The sequence below is a fragment of the Drosophila biarmipes genome, chromosome 3L (assembly GCF_025231255.1).
Source record: "Drosophila biarmipes strain raj3 chromosome 3L, RU_DBia_V1.1, whole genome shotgun sequence".
In the NCBI taxonomy this organism is placed as follows: Eukaryota; Metazoa; Arthropoda; class Insecta; order Diptera; family Drosophilidae; genus Drosophila; species Drosophila biarmipes.
The window spans coordinates 480,003-505,113 of NC_066613.1; the positions used below are offsets into that span (position 1 = coordinate 480,003).

General features: G+C 37.0%; 1 protein-coding gene across 19 annotated transcripts in view; it reads right to left on the reverse strand.

The window, feature by feature from the left end:
- LOC108035863 (acetylcholine receptor subunit alpha-like) overlaps positions 1-25,111 on the reverse strand; it is a 604,633-nt gene that overhangs the window by 314,271 nt on the left and 265,251 nt on the right. For all 19 annotated transcript variants that reach the window (XR_007763683.1, XR_007763682.1, XM_050886180.1 and 16 more), the window contains 3 exons: positions 1,350-1,518; positions 1,150-1,286; positions 949-1,092 (listed from right to left, as the gene is read on the reverse strand). Coding sequence is in view for 17 of the 19 variants with exons in the window: in XM_050886180.1 (XP_050742137.1) it covers positions 949-1,092; positions 1,150-1,286; positions 1,350-1,518 (450 nt within the window). In the remaining 2 variants the exon portion in view is untranslated. The remainder of the gene's footprint in view (positions 1-948; positions 1,093-1,149; positions 1,287-1,349; positions 1,519-25,111) is intronic.

Genomic DNA, 25,111 nt, shown 5'->3' on the forward strand with positions numbered 1-25,111 from the left:
GTGGACAACGGCACCTACGTCCACGTACAGGGTACCTACCTCATCACCTTCATGGAGAGTGCTACAGTCAACGAAACCCGATTTGTCAACCATGACACAGCCCAGAAAATGGAACGAAGCATCCTTAGTCTTCCGGAGAAGAGGTCAGCGACTATCGCTTACATCAGATAATGCTTATTGGAGGAGCTATATGCTGCGCGCTGATCTGCATCGGATTAAGCTTCCGGCGATTCACCCAGGCCAGAAGAACTATGGCGCAGCTAAAAGAGATAATCGCCAGGCTAAGGTCGGCCGAGGGCGGCCTCATTCTTGAGGGGGGAGTAGTTAACTAAGTTAACCAAGCGACGGCAATGACCGATCGTTTGACAGCTCGCTCCGGCCAAACTGCTGACACAGCGTCTGGGCGGATGCCCGTGCATAGCATATTTGCGTGGCCGCTATGATATCCAATTTTTGTTAGCCTTAAGCCAGTTCAGTTTTATTCAGCGAATAAAGAACACAAGTTCTGCACTCCCAACATAATCATCCTAATTCTACAGTAGATGACCAGTGAGCAGTCGGCCAAGAGGAACGGTGACCGCAGCGAGGAACAACTCCCCCGCGCCCACAAACTTGCCAGCGACCAGCTACCAGGCCGTTTCTTAGTTAACGCCACCGCTCGGGGTCGACCTGCGCCCACGAGCCTAAGAGCAGCATAATGATATCCCCTTCAACTGGACCGCTGCATGCGATCACGCTCACTTCCACTGGGGGAATATCATAATATTATAATTTATATAATATGGGCGGAAACGCATTCTAGAATACATTTTTACTCTATGACAAAAAAAATGTTTTTTCATTTATGCCTTAAAATTTAAATTTACACCATTTTAAAAAAATTAAAGTACAATGAGTGCAGTTTTAAAAAAAATTAAGATATATTTTTTTTAATCTAGCAATGCTTACCTTGTTTCAAAGTTGTATGTAGGCCTTTTTATAAATAAAAATGTTGGCAAAAAGTCAATAAACACGCGTTTAACCCAGGGTGCCATTCTATGAGTTTGAGGAGAACGAAAATGAACGTTCAAAACGACAACCGTAACACAGATACTTTAAATAGAATTAACAAATATTATGGCATCATTTGGTAACATAATTCAATATTACCTTATAGAAACGAGTATCATAGCAAATATAAGATACTTTCCCAAAAGAGGAACAACCAACGATGTAGGTGGAATGATTTCAACCACCAAAAGGAAGAACACGTGAAGACTAATAAGAATAGAAATAGAAAGTGTAACCTGTAAACGATAAATACATATATGTTAATTCAAACACAAATAGGAAAATAGTTCATAACATACCTTCTCTCCACTATCCGAAGGTAAGTAAAATGTTAGAACGGTTAAAAATGAAATGCCCATACATGGTATAATTATATTAACTGTATAAAACAGCGTTTTTCTTCTCATTGTTATATTAAATGTTATATCCAAGTAAGGTTCGTCGCAACATGTATAAAACTTTTCATTCCTGAAAAATATTAATATTGTAAAATTAAACATGTATTCTGAAAAAAATGTTGGATGCATTTAACTTTTGAAAACTTGTTAGGGCGATACGAAGTAGACAAATTTGTTCAACTAAATCTGTTTTTGGAGCTTATAAAAAACAACTATACAAATATAAATGTTTAATTATGCTTTATATTGAAAACTTATTTAGTCTATTTATACCAATAAAATTAAATTTAAATAACGAAGAACGCTATAGTCGAGTGCCTCGACTATCAGATACCCGTTAACCAGCTTAAGGGAGCAAAAGGATAATGAAGATAATATATAAGCAGAAAAGCGATATTTTAGGGTTCCACCTACCGGCTATTTCAGTAGATGTTATATGGGCGGCAGACAGATTTAAGCTTTTAAACCGTTTGTGGCCGTAAGGATGGGCGTGGCACATTTTTAAAGCAGCAAAGCAATATTTTAGCACGCCGCCTAGTAGTAGGCGGCATGTGGGTGGCAGACAGATTTTTTCGTTTTGGCCACTTGTGCGCGTTAGAGTGGGCGTGGCACCTTTTTTTTTTGGTGTGTCGATAGGTATTGATGAGACAAATACATTTCAGGAATATATATACTTTATGGGGTCGGAAACGCTTCCTTTTAGCTGTTACATACTTTCTGACGAACCTAGTATACCCTTTTACTCTATGAATAACTGGTAAAAAAAAAGGACCTACAGTTTTTATGCTAGAAACAAAATATAACTAATTGTATCATGTCATACCTATCGATTAACCTAAAAAAAAGTTGTCAAGCCCACATTAATGCCCACAGATAACCAAAACGCTTAAATCTGTTTGCCGACAACATTACCATATATTAAAATTGCACGTAGGTGACGCTTTGCTGATAAACTGGTGTATGATTATACAGTTCTTTGTTGCTTTTTATACCTTGGAGTGGGTATAACGATTTCAATCAGAAATTTCCAACGCAGAAAATTATATTTTCTGTTGATGGCAGGGACTGACATCTGGGCCAAATTACAGCACAACATCAGAAATAACAGCTCGTTAATGGATTCTACCCAATTAATCAATTAACTATATATAAATGGCATAACTATATAGTAAAAATGATACAAATAAAAATGAATAAATATAACAAATTACTCAGTTAAATGTTATCTCATGTCAATAAAATGTCATTATCATGCCCATAAAGATGCACTCAATGGCTCTTCATTTACCATATTCCCATGAGCAAATACAGTTCATATTTTTTTCCACTAATTATAATCCGTTAATATTTGTATGAGGTTTCGCTGTGTGTAAGGGGAAGATGTCACAATCAATTGCACAAAAATATATCGCCAAAGAGATATTATGAATGTAAAGGTTTAATGACCCTCAATTTTAACAGGGATATGTTCCCTGCTCTTCAAAGGTGACTCAAAAAAAAAGTTTCTTCTTCACATGCACCATACCTATCTTGGTAATATTATAAAAACTGACCACCCAAGGAGCACTCTCCTTGGAAGATCATACAACTCACACTTATATCTCAGTTAGCGAAATTACTGAACTGTAAAAACCACTGCAGTTGATGACCTCCGTAACCAACCGTTACTCAGCTAAATATAGTGCGAGAGGGATGGACATATACTTGCTTGCGCCACCTATTCTAGAAAGCAAAATAGTTGTTGTAATTCTTGGAAGGAATATCTAAATATGTAGATCATAAGAACAAAACCTAATTTAAACTATTGAAAATCATTAATTAAATGTGGGCACAGCAAAATGAGTCGAATTAAAATAAATACTTAAGCTAAATTAAAACAATTGACTTGGCCCACAATGGATCAGACTATAATAACATAACGCTCTTTGTATTATTTGGTCAACATGAGTTGCTTGATCCATCAGTAATCAGTGATTACTTCCTGTTGCAATTTAAATATTTTTTATATTGATAATTTTATGAATAAATGGTTTTTATTAAAATGTCTTTTGTAGAAATTAATTTCTCTCTGCAACCTCACCTTTCCGCATAGCAATTGAACACACGTAAAAACAGAATGTCCAAAACAGTTGTATAATATTTAACTCACTTCATGGTATTTAAATTATACTTATATTAAATCTTATCGATATTTGCCTCATCGACACACGAAAGCAGCAAAGTATCATGTTTCACAAAATGTTCCTTTTTTTACGCTCGTTTTATTACTGATCATAATGCATTCATTTCTTCACGATAATCATTTGAGTTCAGCAGAACCATCGTTACCAACCATGATATACTCGTACATACATATGTAGGGTATACTAGATTCACCCCTCTTTCTGTGTCTTATAATCTGCCTACCCGCAGCTCTCAGAGAGACAACCTTCGTCCGGTCAATCTATAAGAAAAGCTATGACAAACATTAAAAACAAATTATCAAAAAAAACATAGATTTGATTTAGATAGATTTTACAATTTATATGATACAATTTAAATAAAATATAGTAAAAAGTAAATTAATATGTATGTATTTTAAATTCAATATTTGATAACTCAATGAAAAAATCTCGAATTTCCAATGGGATTTACCTGGGACCTTTCCCTTGCAGGTAAAACTCAGTGGAAAAATCATCATAAAGGTATCTTAAAGCATTCCAAACATATAGAATAATAACTGAGTGAAACTTTTTCGAAAAAGAGCCAAAAATGCCATTGTCTGACCTTCTGAACTTCGATAAAACTGAATTTCACAAATCCGTCCAAATGAAGATTTTGTTTTGTCGTTGTGAGCTGGAAAGGCAAAAAGTTCGATTAAAATCAGACCTTTGGAACAGGGCGGCACGCTTCGCAGATTTTGACTCATATGTATTCCCCTTAGTTTTGCAGTCCCGTTGCCGGGACATGTCCGAGCGCAAATAGCTGTTTGTTTTTTTTTGTGCCTAAAACTGTATGCTGCTTTCGACGTCAGCAGAGAATGCGGAGCAGCGTAGAAGACTTCCAACGAAAGCACTTCGGCAAAAACGAGAGGCAGATCTTCGGATATTACCCTCTCTTTCTGTGCTTCATAATCTGCCTGCCATCGGCTCTCAGAGAGCAACCTTCGGTCAGTGCTCTTTTTTGCGTCTCCCCGTTATGTTTAGAAAAAAAACAAAAGAAGAGGAAGACCTGGTGCATCCTGTTCGAGTTATGAAAAGAGAAGCACATTTGAATTTATTAATAAAAGTTATATTTTTTTGAAAAAAAATCAAGTCAGGTAAGTGCTTTCCTAAGTTGAAGATGTTGTGCGTTGAACCACGTTTAAAGAACGTCCCTATTTCATATTTTTTATAGGTTTTATAACATAACCCAAACAATTCTGGTTCCGTTACCCAAAAAAGGCGTTATGCCTCAAAGGGTTTTAAACAGTTTGAAAAGGTAAATATACAAGTAAAACACAATTTTTGAAGCACCCTTATTTTTTCAAGAGCGTTGGACAGGATTCCGAGGACCCGGCCCGAAAAGCGATGTTAAATATTAAAAACAAATTAAAAAAAAACATAGACTTGCAAATAATAATTGTAGTTCTACAGAAAATTTAAATGATACAATTTAAATAAAGTGTAGTGAAAAGTAAATTATTATGTATGTATTTTTATTATGTATAAATTTTAAATTAAACGGGGCAAGCCATGGAAAAATGAGTATAAGGAAAAAAGAGACATCCAATACAATTTTCCTATGGGGCGTCCCGGGGAATTCCCCCGTGCACCAAGGCATGTCCCTTTGGAATCCCGGCGGATTCCCTTGGGAAAAATTTATTTTGGAAATAAGGGAGAACTTATTGACACAGATATGTATGGACCGATGCGTACAAAATCACTTGCAGGCAACCGCTACTTTATTACATTTATCGGCGAGTATTACCGTAAAATTCATGTATATTTTATGCAGTCAAAAAATCAAGGCTTAAAAATATTTCAATACTTAAAAATCACGTAGAGTGCCAAACAGATAGAAAATCAAATTTGTGCGAAGTAATCACCTGAGAGTGTTTGGCTCGCATTCAATTGGGCTGTATAAACCAAGAAACGAACGTTTCAAGAAAAAGGAAAAGAGAATGCATTTGTCGGTTTGCAGCGAAGGCTTATCGGCTATGTGACATACGCATTTGAGTGCTGGAGGACCGCAGGCGGAGATGTCGAAAATCGTTGCCTCCGCAAAATTCGCTGAGGTAGGTGTCCAAACACACTGCCGCGAAATCCAGGGTGAAGGTACAGGACGTGGACACCACTGTGACGCCGGATGAATTTATGATGGAATTAAAGGAGAAAGACTTTGGGGAGATGTTGCTGAAGGAGTTTTAGAGGGCGGTAGTCCTGGCGACCAAGCCCAGGTCAGCTGCTAACAGCGCCACAATAAACGTGACGCTGGAAGTAGATAATCAAGCTCAGGCCGTTCTCGAAAGCGGGAGGGTGTACATTAAGTGGTTCTCTTACCGCTGCCGCTCTCAAGTGCGCACCTATGCGTGCAACCGATGTCTTGGCTTTGACCACAAAGTCAGCGAGTGTGGGTACGCTCGAGAAAACCAGGTCTGCCGTCAGTGCGGACAGAATGATCACGTCGCGGCGAAATGTAAAAATGCTGTGGACTGCCGTAACTGCCGCCATAAAGGGCTACCCTCGGGGCACTATATGCTCTCGGGTGGGTGCCCGATATACAGCAGGGTGCTAGCCAGGGTGCAAACTAGACATTAACATGTTCAGCCTCATCCAAGCGAATTGTGGTCGGGGCCGTTGCGGATGAGAGATGCTGGTCACCTGTTCGCACTCATTCAGGAGCCCTATGTGGACGCAGGCAAGCGTCTCACTGGACTCCCTGGAAGCATGAGGATCTTCGCCGACAAGAGGAAGAAAGCTGCCATCATCGTGGACGACCCATCTGCCATTTGCATGCCTATCGAGACATTGACGACGGATTATGGAGTGTGCGTGAGTGTCATAGGAAAATACGGCACCATTTTTCTGTCCTCCGTATACTGCTAGTACTCAGCTGCCTTGCAGCCCTACACTGACTACCTGGTAACGGTTCTGCTGCTAGCCAGCAGGATACCGACAATCCTTGGACTTGATGCGAATGCGGTTTTCCCGATGTGGTTCAGCAAAACTCCAGCTAACTCTGGAGACAGTCTGAATCGCGAACGGGGACAGCTCATGGACGAGTGGATTATCGCAAGCGGTGCTTGTGTGCTCAATACGGCCAGCCAGGTGTTCACGTTCGATAATCACCGCTCCAGAAGTGATATCGACGTGACCTTCACCAACGACGCAGCGCGTGTGTGGGCAACATACGAATAAAGAGTTGACTTCTGGGAGCTGAGTGACCACAAGATCATCACTGTTGACGTTACTCCAGATCCAAGCAGTACCGTTGAGAGCCTAGCTCCGGTACCGCAATGGAGGCTCTCCAATGCAAGTTGGCGAAGATTCAGAGTAGTACTAAGGGATGCAGCTGAATGTCTCGAGGAATTGGACGAATCGCCGTTGGATGATCATGTGTCAGTCCATCGCTCCATCGTACACGAAGTGTGCGACAGGGTGATGGGGCGTAGGATACCTGCAGCAAGGGGAAACGTAATATGGTGGAATCCTTAACTGAGTATCAAGCGCCAAGAGGTCAGGAGACTGAGGCGCAGGCTGCAGGCAGCTCGCCGGAGTGGAACCGACGATGTTAAGCAACTTGCCGCTGGATTAAGGCTTGCCTCAGACCAGTATAAGAAGCTTATCCTGACGATAAAGGAACAAAACTGGCGGGACTTTGTGGGACGGCACAAGGATTATCCATGCGGGCACGTGTACCGAATATGCCGAGGCCGGGAAAAGACAGACAATCTTGGATGCCTTAGGTCGAACGGCGAGCTACTTACGACATGGCACGACTGCGCAAATATACTCCTCCGCAACTTCTTCCCTGTTGCGGAGTCGACGGTGCGTGAGGATATTACTCCTGCTGTTCCACCGACCCTCGAAGCCTTCGAGGTGGCAACCAGCGTCGCGAAGCTGAGAAGCCGGCGGTCAGGGAGGTATGGCGTGCTATCCCTCAGCACCTGTCGAAGTTGTACTCTCGGTGCCTCTCGAAAGGATATTTTCCTGCCGAGTGGAAACACCCGAGAATGATACCTCTGGTAAAAGGGCCAGATAAGGACAGGAGCGATCCTGCCTCTTATCGTGGCATACGGTGTTCGGAAAGGCGCTGGAAAGGATCATGGTGAATCGACTGAAGAATGTGCTCCGGATGGCTGCAGATAGTAATTTGGATTTCGGCCTGGACGCTGCGTAGAGGATGCGTGGATGCACGCCAAAAACACTGTTTCCAACAGTCGCGAGAGGAGGGTGCTGGGAATCTTTGTCGATTTCAAGGGAGCCTTCGACAGTGTTGAGTAAAACGCGGTGCTGGATCGGCTTGTCGACGTCGGCTGTCGAGAGATAGACTTGTGAAAAAGTTATTTCTCCGGTCGAATTGACGGTATCATCAGCAGCTATGAAGCGGCCACAGTGTCGGTTACACGGGGCTGCCCGCAAGGGTCCGTCAGTGGTCCATTCATTTCGAACCTACTGATGGACGTGCTGCTTCAGCGCCTGGAGCCACATTGTGCTCTGAGCACGTTTGCATATAACATGTTACTTTTCGTCGATGGGAATTCCCGTGCCGATCTGAAGCGAAAGGCCAAGCAGTTGATGGACATCGTGGGAGCCTGGGGAGCTGAGGTTGGAGTGAGTGTGTCAACCAGCAAGACGGAAATCATGTTGCTGAAAGGGAATCTCTCACACACTCTGAGACCGACGGTACGGTATGCTGGAGCAAGCCTGCCATACGTCACCAAATGCCGGTATCTTGGCATCTTAGTCGGCGAGCGGATGAGTTTTCTCCCGCATATCTCTGCTCTCAGAGATCGTCTGGCTGGAGTTGCCGGAGGGCTAGCACGGGTGCTCCGAGTCGATTGGGGGCTCAGTTTCCGTGCTAAGAGGACGATATACAGCGGAAACATGGTCCCCTGTGCACTTTTCTGTGCCTCGGTCTGGTACAAGGCGGCGAGTAGGGGCAAGTCCCTAAAACTCCTCACCTCGTGCCAGAGGACCATCCTATTAGGATGCCTACCGGTATGCCGCACAGTGTCCACGGTGGCACTGCAGGTGCTTGCTGGTGCTCCTCCAATGGATTTAGATGCTCACAAGATGATAGTGAAGTTTAAGCTGAGGAAGCACGTTCCCCTGAACGAGAGCGACTGGCTCCACGGACAGGACTTATCTTGTTGGACTTGAAATCCAAGATGGCTCTGCTAGACGAGTGTCTACTAAGTGAGTTGCAACTCAGATGGGATCAAGCGGCTCACGGTTCCGTGACTCGCCAGTTCTTCCCAGAGGCAGCGTTCGTCTACAAGAGAAAGAACTTTGTCTTTACCTTAAGAGCCGGATTCTTGCTGACAGGACAAGGGTCGTTCAACGAATTCCTCCATGGCAGAACCCTAAGCACCACAACCGCATGCTCATGTAGAGAGGTGAGTGAGGTCTGGCTTCACGTACTATGTAAGTGCCGCCTCTATAGCGATTTGCGTGACTTGGATGCCCTTGGAGTTGTTCGAGTCCAAGAACGATGGAACGTCGCTGGAGTAGTCGAGACCCCAGGACGGATGCGTCTCCTAGGAGCTTTTGCTGATGCTGCCTTCTCGAGGTGTAGGATGGAAGCGACGAGGGATGAACCGCAGGCGCCGGGACAATAGTCCCAAAACCCCCTTGCCGTGTGGCAACGGCGAAGAATACTGCCACAGCCTGTCATTGCTTTTCGTAGGAGGCGACTAATATGACATGGTTACCTCATCCGAGCTTATCGGAGCTGAAGGGGTGAGGCCCACCGAGCCTGAAATTTCAGTGCCACGGGTTGAGTGGTTCTCCAAGGCTACTCATTGAGGTTGGCCCCCTAATGGGAGTTTCGTGGTGGCTGTGGTTGACACCTATATCGCGGGTAGAGTCTCCGGGCTCGACATGGATGTTGCGTTTATACAACTTGGGTGCTGCGACCCAAAGAACAGTAGAGGTTTTAGATAGATCTCGCCCCTACGCAAGGGGAAGTGCTTGCCCGACAAGCAAGTACTTAAATTGCTACTGGGGTGGTTGCTATGTACATAGCTATAGCTTCTAGTCCGGGGCGTTGGTTTGGTGCTTAACCCAGACCTGTGTATTATATACTCACTTGTGGGTATATTAGAATGCCGTGGCTGTAATCCGTGTAATGCCGTGGCTGTAATCCCTTCAGTGCGGAACACGTCACGTTAAATAAGTTCGGAGGGATCCGAGACACATCTGACAGAAAGAGGCGTACTATCGAGGGTGAGTTTTCAAACAAACAAATAAAAATCACATCACAAGTGATAATTTAGATTTAAATATTATTCGTTTAGAGCCAATGACGATACAAGATGGCACCACTGCAGAGGCTGGTTTATCAGAGAAGAGTAGCAGAGCAGCGGAAGAGAGCATGGGTGACATCGAGGGGAACCTACCACAATTCAGTCTAAGCTCCCAATCAGCCAGCCACTCAAGCAGAGCCAAAAGAGAGCCGAGCTCTTTCGCGGGAGAGAACGCACAAAAAGAATTTTCACATCTCTTTCTCACGACATGTCTTCCCTAAAAATACGGGTGAGTGCAAGTAGGCCGAGCCATTCAAGTGACTACCCCTAATTTCACTTGTGAACCACCTTGTGAATCTGAGGTCACGTGTGACGAAAAAAAAAATAACGCTCCATATAGAAAATTGTATAAGATGTCCGCTTTTCCACAAGTAAACATACAAAGGAAACTTTTTCGAAGTCACTTTGGATTTCACTTGTTTTTTTTTGTACTCATTTGTTGTATGGCCCGTCACCTGCAAGTAAAACGTTCCAAGTGAAATCAGTTCGTTATTCTGAATTTCAACGAGTTTTCACTTCTGAAATCCATTGCAAGTGACAAGTCCCAAGTGAAACCGCTATGAAAATTTTAAATATTTCCATAGAGTTTGCACCTATCAAAATATTAAATTTAAATACATCAATTTTATTTACTTTTTCTTAATTTTAACTAGATTGTCTTGTTTATTCTCTGTTCAATTACAGATAATTTTCATAAAACTTTTTGTTTTGTCAATTAGTTTTTAATGTTTGTCATCGCTTTTTCCGAGTCCTCAGAATCCCTGGCAAACGCACCAGAAAAAAAACAAGGGCATAAGTTTAAAAAAAATGTGCTTTACTTATATACTTTTCCGAACTGTGTAAAACCCTTTGCGGGATTTTTATTGGCACATAACATTTCATAACGCCACCTTCGGATAACTGTAAAACCTATAAAAATATCAAAAGGGGACGAAATTTAAAAGTGGCTAAACCTGACTTTATTTTTATACCCTTGCAAAGGGTATAATGATTTCATTTAGAAGTTTGCAACGCAGTGAAGGAGACGTTCCCGACCCCATAAAGTAAATATATTCTTGATCAGCATTACTATACAAGTCGCTGTAACTACGTCTGCTAGCGTCGACAGCGACATACAGTTTTAGGGAAAAAAACAACAAAAAAGGTTTTTGCCGTCTCACATGCCAGTTATATGACACATTATTTAGGGGCTCTTACCCAATTTATATACAACTTTGAGCCGAGAGCCAATTTCCAAATAACTCTGACAGACCCGAGATAAATCCGTGGTCACCTATTTCTTTCAACCAGGCCTCCGAATCATTCCCACCCAGATCAATTTCACCCAGCCCAAATCAAATGGATGCTGTAAACATCCAGTCCGCTTACGTAAACAAAAGATCCCCAAAGCGAGACCCGAGTCCGTTAACGTAAACAAAAAGATCCCCAAAACGGTCCCTAAAACTCCGCTAATGTAAACACCAATTTCCGGCCAAGATTGGACTTCAAATTTAATTGGCAAATTGCATCATCCTATTTTCCGACTCTCTTGAGCCACTCTCTTTATCAATTTTTGGGGATAAAGCCGAGGTTTGATTATTGATCATTGAACTAGAGATCAGGCAGTCCGTTTTTGAGATCCGAATCGAGCAGTACTGCAAATCGAGGAAAAGTAAACGAGCAGTGAATTAACTAAGTTCGACCTATTAAAAAATTGTATTAGAGATTAAGTGATTAATAAATAAAAATAAATTTTTTAAATTAAATCACAAGTGAGAAACTTAATTGGCGCCCAACGCCCAATTCTATAAAAGCAAAGCTTTAAAATAAAAACAAAGGAATTTAGAGTGGCCAAAAAAACCCAATACAACCGATGAATAAATAAAAAGTTTGTGTTGATCAAATAACTAAGGTGGAAATTAATTAATGAAATAATCCCCTTAAAATCTCAAACTACAAAATAGTGATCGTAACATAAATTCACTGCTCGGACAATATAAAAATCAAAAAGCGACAAAAAATTTTCAAAGAAAAAATAAAATAAAAAATAAACATTGTGAAAAACAATTTAAAAAAATCTTCAAAGTCAACAACAAAGACATTATAAGAAAACAGGCTGAAGGGCAATCCCTCGCCAAAAATTGGAAAGAAGGAAGACCTAATTAAAGAAGGAAGACCCCGACGACCCCAATCAGGATCATCATTCAGGATAAGGACGACCCCAACAGGAAAAATAACAACGAGAAGAGAAAAAAATAAGGACGATTCGTGAGCGATACTATTTTATTATTATCATACATTTTTTAATTTATTTTATATTAAAAATTTGTAAGAAAGGAAATATAAATATACAAAGTGGAAGAGTAAATTTCAAATTTCGAAAGAGTTCTCAAAATGCCAGAATCTTCAACAAGCCAGACTGGAGCAAAAAAAAGACTCCACATGAATCCGCCGCAAGAAAATACAAGCCATAAGGCAATAACAAACAACACCATGTTAAATGTAGGAGATTTAATTAAGGAAATTGTAAATTTTGAATTAAATCCATTAAAGGAGGAGATCGTTAACTTAATATCGCTTTCTCACAAGATTAAAACGGTTGAGGATTATCAGATAGAGATTGTAGATCCGAATATAAAATGCGACACATCTTATGAGATCATCAAATCTGTTAGGGAATATAAAGGTGAAGAGGATAAATATGTAAGCTGGGGAGAATCGGCAGAAGTAGCCATGGGGCAATATGCCAGAGGGAGTGAAAGATTTTATTCTGCCTTATCTATATTACGAAACAAAATAACAGGAATGGCAAACGACGCCTTAACCTATAACGGTACTGTATTAAATTTTGATGCCATAATGGCCATACTTGACTTCGTCTTTAGCGACAAACGACAAATTCACATTATTGAACAGGAATTAAGTGTATTGAGTCAGGGAAAATTATCCATAATGGACTATTATGGTCAGTTAATAGAAAATTAACTCTGTTAATTAATAGAACTATTATGACATACGGTAGAAACAAACCTATTACAGCGGAAATGAATGAGAAACATAGGAAAACAGCTCTTAGAGTTTTCATTACCGGCCTCAACGGCCAAATTTCAGATACTATTTTCTCAATGAAGCCACCTGACCTACCAAGTGCAATGGTCATAGTTCAGGAATTGGAAAGCAACAGCATGAGGGCTCATTTCGCAAATAGTTTTTCTACTACTCAGAGAAAAAATAGCGAGCCAAACTCTAGTGGAAATGGACAAACACATTTCAACCACAAGACAAGACAGCAAAACAATAGTTACAGTAACCAGCGAAACAATAATAATTTAAGGTTTAATCATGACAACTACCAGGACAAAAATACTTACAGTTATTATAATCAGAATAAAAATAATTCTTGAAACCAGGGTAGATTTAATAATAGCCAACAAAAACAGTGGAACACCTATAGGCAGCCACAAAATAACCCGGAACCAATGGAGGTAGACGAGTCTATCCAGGTTGAGAATAAGGCTAACAACGGCTATAATCAAGGCAATAATAAATATCAAAATAATAATTATAGTCAGAACAAGTGCGATCAAACAAAAAAATGTGAGACCCAGAACACTCAACAAGGACAAGCCCAAAATAAAAGGGTACCAACTGGAACTGTTAAAAAACCGGCTAACAAGACGATGAGATTAAATAACATTGAGGAGAACCATTTTTTAGACAAAAGTCAGGAGTAGGCTTATCCTACTTAATTAGAAATGATCCAAAAATAAATAAAAAATTAAAAATATTAATTGACACTGGGGCAACCTCGTGTTATATAAGAACACGAATTTATAAAAATAAGAACGAGCTTCCAATTTACAAAAGAGTATCTACAGTGAATGGATATTCAATAATTAAATATTATCGTATGATAACTATTTTTGATACGCGATATACTTTTTTTGAAATTCCGAACACGCTGCCGTTGAAATATTCGACGAAAATAAAAGTTTGGGAATTAAAAATCCTGAACGCGCTGACGTTGAGAAATCCGACAAAAATAAAAGTTTGGAATTTAAAAATTCTGAACACGCCGTCGTTGAACTACCCGACAATCAAAAAATAAACAACATAAAAATATCGTCTGCAGATCAAAGAAAAGATCTGGAGAACGAAATATTAATATTATCAATGAAGAGCATTCAAAAATAAATATGCTGATTCCCTTTAGGACAGATATCCGCGGTGAAATAAACACCGTAAATGATAGGGCCATTTACAGCAAACACTACGCTTATGCTCAATCAGCTTCAGATTTTGTGAATTCTGAAATAAATCGAATGTTAAATGAAGAAATTATAAGGCCAAGTAGAAGTCCTTATAATTCACCAGTACTAGTAGTACCAAAAAAGGGTTTCAATGAAGACGGAACTCCAAAACTCAGATAAGTAATTGATTATAAAAAACATAATGAAAATACAATACCAGATAGATATCCAATGCAGGACCCTTCAGTGATTTTGTCAAATCTTGGGAAAGCCAAATACGTTTCAACAATTGACTTGGAATCTGGATTTCATCAGATTCTCATGAATGAACCAGACATTCAGAAACCTCATTTTCAATAAACAACGGGAAATACGAATTCCTAAGAATGCCTTTCGGTTTGACTAACGCTCCAAGAATATTCCAACGAGCGATGGATGATATTTTAAGAGAACAAGTGGGTAAAACATGTCACGTTTATATGGATGACATAATTATATTTTCAAAAACAATTGAACAAGATTACAAAGATTTAATTCTCATTATTATAATTTTGCTGAACGCAAACATGAAAATTTCAATTGAAAAATCAAAGTTCTTTAAATTAGAAACCAATTTTCTCGGTTACGTTGTTTCTCACAATGTGATAAAAACCGATCCTGAAAAAATGTATATTGTCGTAAAATATCCGATACCCAAAAATATTCGAGAGCTTAGAAGCTTCCTAGGCCTAACAGGATATTACGGAAAATTTGTGCAAAATTACGCAAAGATAGCAAAACCTTTAACAAAATATTTAGAAGGCCAAAACGGCAAAGTATCAAAAAAGGCATCACGTAAAACTATAATACAGTTTGATGATTCAGCTGTAAGAGCTTTTAACGAGCACAAAGAAAATTTAATCGCACAAGTAGAACTAGTACAACCAGACTATAATAAAAAATGTACTCTAACAACGGACGCATCTGACTTAGCAGTTGGTGCTGTTCTTTCTCAGGAAGGACAACCAATTACATTTATTTCAAAAACTCTGACAAAAACCGAACAATTACACGCAACCAATAAAAAGGAACTTTTAGCCATTGTATGGGCTTTTAGAAATCTTCGAAATTACTTATATGGGGTTAACAACATCGAGATCTATACCGATCATCAACCTCTTTTATTTTCCATTTCTCAAAAAAATCCATATATTGAGATGAAAAGGTGGTTTTCCTTTATTGAAAGCTATTCACCCAAAATTATTTACAAGCCAGAAGCAACAAATGTTGTTGCGGACGCATTATCTAGGATTTAAATAAATAACTTAACGGAAAGTAATAAATCGGTCTCAGATCGAAATACTCAGCATTCTGCAGAGAGTAATTTTGAGAATGTAATACAAGAAACCCGAAAACCCTTAAACCAGTTTAAGCAACAATTGCTAATAGCAACGGGGAGGTATACATGAGTCGGTTAATGTATTCGGAAATAATAGACATATAATAGAGTATGACACTCCAGAAAATTTAGTATCAATCTTAAGGGAATATATTCCACCCAATATAACAATAGGAGTTCACTGTACTCTAGAAGATTTTTACAGAATTCAAAAACCACTTAAGGACAATTTTATAAATAAATTTTTATACACAAGGACATTTGTCCAGGATGTCAAGAACGCTGAAGATAGATCTCTTATTATCACAGAAACTCATTGTAGAGCTCACAGAGGGCTTGATGAAAATTATAAACAAATAACTAGACTTTATTATTGGCCAAATTTATATAAAAAGCTTAAGGAGCTTATAAAGAATTGCACTATCTGCAATCAAAACAAATACAACAGACACCCAGTACAGATTCCTATCGGTCAAGCACCAATTCCAGAAAAAGAAGCTGAGAATTTGCATCTTGACATATTTTACGCCCAAAATCTTATATTCATTACTTGTATAGATTCGTATTCGAAATACTTAGTGATAAAAGAAATCCCTAATAAACTAAATATAGAAAATAAAGTTTCAGAAATTTTATAACAATTTCCCTTAGCCAAATCTTTGATGATAGATAACGAACCAAGTTTTTCTTCATCCCAATTTAAATCTTTTGCACAAAGAAATGGGATATCTTTAATCTTTACAGATCCTCGACATAGTACGTCTAACGGACAAATAGAAAGGTCACACTCTACCTTAACAGAAATTGCTCGCTGCATTAAAAATTAGCTTAATTTAATTGATTATCCCGAAATTATATTTAGAGCAGCACAAAAATACAATTTACCAATTCATTCTATAACCAATCATCGACCTTTTGATATATTATTTAATAAAATCAAACACGATGATATTCCTAAATTATTGCAGCAAGCCCAAGAGAAAATGTTGCATTTTCACAATAAAGATAGACAAAATAAGAATTATCACGTAGGAGAGGTAATTTACGAAAAGAAACACGGGGAAAGGAACAAGCTTAATTCTAGATATAAAAAAAAGTATTTAAGGAAAATCTCCCAAATCAAGTTATTATAAATAACAGAAACCGTACGATTCATAAAGATAATATTAAATAACTTGTTTCAAATTACAGATAATGATTTCAATAATGTACTTATTATTGCTGGTAGCAACAACCAAATCCGAAATTATGGATTACACGAACCATGATTTCCTTCTTTACAACGATACCAAAGATGTTTTTATTTATGAATCACACGCAGATTTATTTCATATAACTAATATAAGTTTTTATAGAGAAATAATTAATCTTCAAACAGAATTTCTAAAGGGTCACGACAACAAGAATTTTCTTTGGGAATTATCCCACGATTTAGAAATTATCAAAATACTTATCTCTCAAGTTATACCCAGTAGATCAAAAAGAGGCATTAATGAAATAGGCACCATTTGGAAATGGATAGCGGGAACACCAGATCATGATGATTTCATAACAGTCCAAAATAAAATCGAAGATTTAATACAAAATAATAACGATCCATTCGTTATTAATTCTAAACTATTTAAAGAGATAAAATCTTTGTCTGAACAATTCAAAACAACCTTTAAAAATCAAGAATTTCCACTTAGAAAATATCATCTGCGTTTGCTTACTTACGATCTTATGAATTTAATGGACACAATTACACTTGCCAAAATTGATGTATTTAATAAGAATACTAAAATTCTAAACAATGATGATATACAGAAATTTATAAGCACGAAGATAGTCTTGTAGTTATAACAGACCTTTTAGATATATCTGAATTTAATCGCTTCGCATCAATATCTTATTATAATTTACATAAAATACCCTATTATTACCGATCGTTGTGACGTTTACAATTCAAGATCCATTTCACATAATGATGAAAAATTATTAAATGATAATCACGTCGAAAAATGTAGAAGTAAGTACTATGTAATGTCTAATTTTAAAACAGAAATATTTAATAATTATTGCTCACTTAACCCAGAAGGCTCTTGTTTCACTAGATTACTAAATGGAGAAAAATCTTTTTGCATCAAAATCCGAGAAAAAAATAAAAATGTAGATAATGACACTCATTTAAATGGGTCATATTTAATAACTTTTAATGGCACCACTAAAATTAATAATATTTCCTACACCAATGTAGACAAGAAGATATTGGAATACATCATAGCTCGAAAATATACAGATTTTTTAGTATCCGAATATATTATATCTTATGATTCGGAACTCACATTCGATAATATTAACATACTAAATCCATTTATTCAAATTAAACATACTCAAATACCAGTTACGTTAATATTATTCATATTCACATTTATATATTTAATTAATATGATTGTAATCAAATTCAGAAAATTTTTAATATTCAAACCATGGCAAATTCATATAGAAATTGAACCAGAAAATAATATTCCCGATAATGAAATAATAATATACCCGACAATGAAAATACTCTAGAAGAAAATATCATTGTCGAATTAACCCAACAATTACATTCAATATACCCATCAGTTCCAATGAATCGGGACGATTCAATTTAGAATGGGGGGAGTTATATGACACATTATTTAGGGGCTCTTACCCAATTTATAAACAACTTTGAGCCGAGAGCCAATTTCCAAATAACTCTGACAGACCCGAGATAAATCCGTGGTCAGCTATTTCTTTCAACCAGGCCTCCGAATCATTCCCACCCAGATCAATTTCACGCAGCCCAAATCAAACGTAAACAAAAAGATCCCCAAAGCGGGGATAATTGGGGATAAATTCTCTTAAGCCGAGCTTTGATTATTGATCATTGAACTAGAGATCAGGCAGTCCGTTTTTGAGATCCGAATCGAGCAGTACTGCAAATCGAGTAAAAGTAAACAAGCAGTGAATTAACTTAGTTCAACATATTAAAAAATTGTATTAGAGATTAAGTGATTAATAAATAAAAAAACATTTTTTTAATTAAATCACAAGTGAGAAACTTAATTTGCCTACTGAACTGAAGTGTAGCTTTTGTACACACTTCATTTTATATAATGCAACATTTTTGGTAAATGTTAATACAAACAATTCAAATAATTTGTGATGGGCTAAATGTATATGTTTTTATACCCTTGCAGAGGGTATAATGATTTTAGTCAGAAGTTTGCAACGCAGTGAAGGAGATGTTTTCGACCCTATAAAGTATATATATTCTTGATCAGTGTCACAAGACGAGTCGATCTAGCCATGTCCGTCTGTCCGTACGTCTGTCTGTCCATTTCTACGCAAACTAGTCTCTCAGTTTTAAAGCTATCGGGCTAAAACTTTCCCAAATATCTTCTTTCTATTGCAGGTAGTAAGTCGGAACCAGCCGGATCGGACAACTATATCTTATAGCTCCCATAGGAACTATCGGTGAAAAAATTAAAAGAAGTATATCTTTGGTGTTTCTTAACATATACCTTTCTAAGCTTGTATATAACATTTTTAAATTAGTTCTCAATTTCGAATTAAATATTAATAAAATCAGACGACATATAGCTGTCATAGGAACGATCGGATAATTGGTGGTGAAACAAAACAATTAGAACGAGCCGCTGTTCAGACTATCGGCACGTCCCCACAATTCAGAATACTCAGATTTCGGGACTCAAGTCTGGAGTTTAAAGTCCACAGTTGGAAAACCACTCAATAGCAACAAAACCCAATCACAAAAAGCTTAAAGCTCAAAACTGAGGTATGATCGAAAATTCAGTTTGAGATTTGTCAATAGCAAGTCTGTGTTCTTCAATCATAAAAAATGTTGTAACCAGTTTTAAAATAAGAATTCAATAAAGTTTTTTTTTAACTTAAACTTATGGTGCAAGAATTTAATTGTATACTATATATATATTTATAGTCACATATTCACATATTCAGTTATGTACCAAAAAAATGAGAATATGCAGCGTAGGCGATCCCACGCTGAATCAATGTAAACAATCCACATGCGGAGCAAGCGACGCCGCTCTTCAATAACATAAAGAATTCTTGCAATCAATAAGTGTACTTTCAAATTATTGTAACTTCGCTCCCAAACTTATATACAATCCATATCCCAATCGCTCCCAAACTTTTGTAAACAAAGGGCAACACAAGAAAGATTTTTGTCACAAGAAATTAGTCTTGAGCTGAGTTAATTTGAATAAAGACTCGAAACTAAATATTTATTCTTTATTTATTCTTCTTAGCGTTGTCCTAAGTCAACTGACGGGACATTAGTTCGACTCATTAAATTAATAATCAATTTTACCGTCGCAGTCGTTAGGATACAAAAAGTATCCGAACCTCGAAAAAGAACCTCGAGTGAAAAATAAATTCAATTTTATGATTCAGTTCAACCTTTCAACTTGGATTATAATTCCAATTCGGTTGTCGAACAAAAAGTGTTTATACTTCCACAAAAAATCAATAAATTCAAAGGCAACTAGCAGTTAAAAAGAGAAATAAGTGTAACATATAAAAATTAAAGAAAAATTAAGTCCTACAAAACTAAAACTTAAATAAGTGAAATCAAAATAAAAATAAAACAAATTTGTATTTTAACAACGAAACAACAACTTTACAATAACAATGGTACCACCAGTTATCGCCGCGCCCCAAATCGTGGCGCTAAACGACTGCAATCTTGCTGAAGCTCGTCGGCAACTTAAAGACATAATGCCATTTAAGGGTGATCCAGAAACCCTCTGCACCTTATCAGCAGAGTGGACTATGTAATTTCACTCTACGAAACTAATGATGTGCGACAACAGAGGATTCTACTTGGAGCTATCGAAAGAAACTTAGATGTACACGTAACACAGTCATTGGGCATTCCAAACATCTCAGATTGGCCTACCCTTAGATCGAGACTAATTGCAGAATTTAAGCCGCAGACACTGAACTACAAACTACTGAAAAGGGAAATCTGAGAGCATTCTGCAAGGAAGCGGAAAGACGACGTCAACTACTAATTTCAAAATTGCATCTGGAAGGTAACCAATCAGATTTTCTCAATTATGTGCAGGCGATTAAAGATTCCATTAAAATACTGATTAGAAAATTACCAATACAATTATTTACTATTTCGGCTCATCATGATATTGCAGACATAAGATCATTAATTACTATTGCACAAAATGAGGGAATATATGAAGAACATATTAATTTTGAATTGAATAAAAATACAGAAAACCGTAATAAAAATGCCAACCCGACTGAGAACTCGAAATCACACAAATTTAATACAAATACCCAAATCCCATATCAACCAAGTTACCCACAATATTCCCAACCATTCCAACCTAATTATTATCATTTAGACTCACCTATACACAACAGATTCCTTACAACCAAGCTATGTGGCACGTACCAAATCATTTCGGTCCCAACCAATACATGAACACACAACCAATAACTCATAAAAATCCTTTCCCGCAACATTCCAATAAAATTCAAACTCCTCAAACAGCACAACAACCCTCCACATCTAAAAACACTAGCTTCCCGGTTACCAAACGACTAAAACCATCGGACAGTGAGCAAACTAAAATTTCTATTGAGGAATTGAGATTTCAAGACGTGCACGAATACGAAGAATTACAACCCAATTATTATGAACAACAGTATTACAATCAATACCATTGGTTGATTAATGAAGGGCAATCCATCCAAAATACAAATGATTAAAATCAAAATAGCTCAGAGCCAAAAAAAAAATTGTCGGTTAACAGCCCCGGATAGCACCAGTACATAGAAATATCATACAAAGGTTGGACATACAAAAGCCTTTCGACTTTGCGGAAAACAGTTTTCTCCATCGTTCCAAAAAATGTTGTGATGTTTATTGGTAAACCGGATTGCACTCAGAATTAAAATCATATGATGGATCTATTAAAAAAGTATTATTTAAGTTTGGATCATTTCCGTATACAATTTCAATTACCTTTAGAATAAAATTATTGTTATAATCAAAGAACATCTTAACTTTAAACAACTCGTTGCACTAAATATTGTATGCATTGTAAAGACCACAAGCCTTGCCCTTAAGATGCTATTGGCAATATGGAAACCGGTTTCCTTTAAACCTGTTTAGTGACGGACAGCCCATTTCCTCGATAATGATGAGCTCACGACTCCCAAAGAATTTCTCTAGGAATCGTTTCTTTTCCACATCCTTACAAATGATCAGATTTTCGTCTGTAATTGTCCTCAGATCCTTTCGAGTTTGCGGAAAACAGTTTTCTCCATCGTTCCAAAAAATGTTGTGATGTTTATTGGTAAACCGGATTGCAGTCAGAATTAAAATCATATGATGGTTCTATTAAAAAACTATTATTTAAGCTTGGATCTTTTCAGTAAACAATTCCAATTATTTTTAGAATAAAGTTATTGTTATAATCAAAGAACATCAATTAAAACAGTATCTTTCTTTTTTTAATTTTAAACAACTCGTTGTACTAGTTTAATGGGTTTTATTCACCTAAACGATCATTTATAGGGAAACAATAAGCTTGGGTATTTTCATGACGTGGTATCCTCAGTTCTAATCAAATTCTCACATCAATAGGACCATTTTTCACTGATTCCTTTTGATATGAATGATCAACCACAATAACGGGGGCTTTCCATTTAACAAATTTAAATAAAGGTGGGCAATCCAATTATGGCAAATCGTAGTTTTTCGCGCTTAGAGGACAACTTCACATTTAGGCTGTGTTGGCTGCCATGCCACATTTTGAGGTTAACACTTTTTTTTAATAATATCAAACATTTTAATTTTTCAAAATCACTCGGAGTTACATGTGGAATTTTCCACGTTATATTCGTCATTTCCAGTTCAAAAGTTTGTTTATTTCTGGTTTGTTGAAGCACAGCGCCAAGATTCTTTGTCAGCATCAACACTAATTTGTGTTTAACAAAACGTTTTTATAATCTTCAGCAAAACCCAACAAACCCGTAGAAATTTCGTATTTACAGTTTAATAGATTTTCACTTTGAAGATTATCCAGAGACATCCTAGTTTTTAGGGTGGTAGTCATACCGACAAATCGTGTTCTATTATTCTATTCTATTTATTTCGTATTTAATTTCATCCAAAAAGTAAGCCATATAATTATTTAAAAGAAAAGTGGTAACATTATCAGTTTCTAGCTAATTTCTTGAAAATTAAGGGAACTTTCGTGAGCACGTACAAGTCTTGGTTTTGGATAGTAATTCGAAATTCATCGTTTTGTTTAAATGTTTGATTATACGATGAATAAGTATGAAACTCTTTCTTCGAAATACTCTCATCTGAGTAAACCTTCTCTCGAACATTTAAAATATCGTTCATTGTTTTTCTTTCCACTTTTTATATTATACTCGAAGCTTCAATCCTAACGACTGTTAAAATAGTTTGTTGTTCAAACTAAGAAAGCTTCTTGTTTACTAGTGGTTCTCTTAGGACTTAGGGTACGTCCTTTATTATAAATAATAATTCTATCAACCGAATATGCATGCGAAACAAAATGCTTTCAGCACGTAAATCACCGTTTTGGTCAAGTATGCTTATTTGATCATAGTTGATCGGTAAACAAATTATGCTATGTTGTGTTACTGTCATTTCATTCCCACGTGGAACATTAATGCCAAAACCATATAACCTAAAATTCGGTGTATAAGTATCTACATATGAACCCCCGAAAATATTACCTTCCGAACTAATTGTAATAATTTTTAATGTGTTTACAGTGTGATCTGATCGATAGGTTCCACATCCTGTTCAAGTATTTTTTGATGGAAACCAAACAGTTGTCCAACCGACCGTTCCTTATTAAAGTAAACTGGGTCTCGAAAAATTGTTATTTCAACTTGAAGTATATTATTATTACTTTGGATTTTAAATGATTTTTCAATGTTATAGTCTTTTAGTTTATTGTAATCAATCAATGATGTTAATCAATTCGTATGATCCACTAGGAAATATGTAAAATAAATTATTCTTTTCGTCACTATTTCTAATACTATACTATATATGATATACTATATAGATATCGAAAACAAGGATGCCTGAAGCGTAAGATTTCTGATCCCCTAAGGCGGAGCTCAAAAAAACAAAGGTTGCTCTCGAGTTGGATCCTGTACATGCCGGAAAGGTACAACTCTCTTTAGGATGATATCAATTATCAGATGGTTTATGCAATTTAATATTTGTAAAAGTAATGACAATTTGCTTTTGGAAATAAGACAATAATCCTTTAAAATTGGAGATTAGAATATACCAACATTTTTAAATATACTTAAAACAAGAAAGGACGTTAGCTTCGGCAAGCCGAAGTTTTTATACCCTTATAAGATGTAATCAACTTTAGTAAATCACTTTTTCATATTATTTTCCCACTAATTTCCCGATTGTTCCTATGACAGCTATATGATATAGTCGTCCGATTTCGATAAAATTTAATTCAAAATTCAGAACTAATTAAAAAATGTTATTTCCTAGCTTAAAAGGTTATATGTTGAAAAAAACACCAAAGATGTAATTTTTTTTAAATTTTTTCCCAGATAGTTCTTATGGGAGCTATGAGATATAGTTGTCCGATCCGGCTGGTTCCGACTTATATACTACAGGCTTCTGACTGAAATCATTATACCCTCTGCAAGGGTATAAAAATATCTTGAAACTTTCATATTGGGAATTTGCATTTAAATATAACAGATAATGGCGTTTTCTAAACAGTATTTTTTAAACACTTGCAGAGGGTATAATAATTTCAGTCAGAAGTTTGCAACGCAGTGAAGGAGACGTTTCCGACTCCATAAAGTATATATATTGTGTTGATCAGCATCACTAGACGAGTAGATCTAGCCATGTCCGTCCGCCTGGCCGTCTGTACGTCCGTTTCTACACAAACTTGTCTCTCAGTTTTAAGGCTATCGGGCTGATAATTTCCCAAAAGTCTTTTTTTTGCAGGTAGTATATTAGTTCGACACAGCACGATCGGACAACTATATCTTATGCCTCCCATAAAAATCGGAAAAAAAAATTTATGTATATCAAATCATATCTTTGGTGTATTTTCTCATATAACCTATTTCGCTTGGATATAAAAGTTTTAAATTTCTAAATAAATTTGATTCAAATCGCACGACTATCTCATATAGCAGCCATACGAACAATCGAAGAATAGGTGGGATTATATCTTTGGTGTTTTTAACATATTACCTCCTACGCTTGGAAATAACAGTTTTAAATTAGTGCTGAATTTTTAATTACATTTTATCAAAATCGGACGACTGTATCATATTCTGTGATAATACGATCGGAAAATTGGTGGGTATATAAAACAAGAAAGAAGTCTAATGTCGAGTGCATAGACAGCTTGTGCAAAATAAAAATGTAGATATACATATAAGCAGCAAGGAAATAACTTAAAGCGCCAGCTATCGATAGGTATTGATGAGACAAATACGTTATAGCAAAAAAAAAAATGTTCTA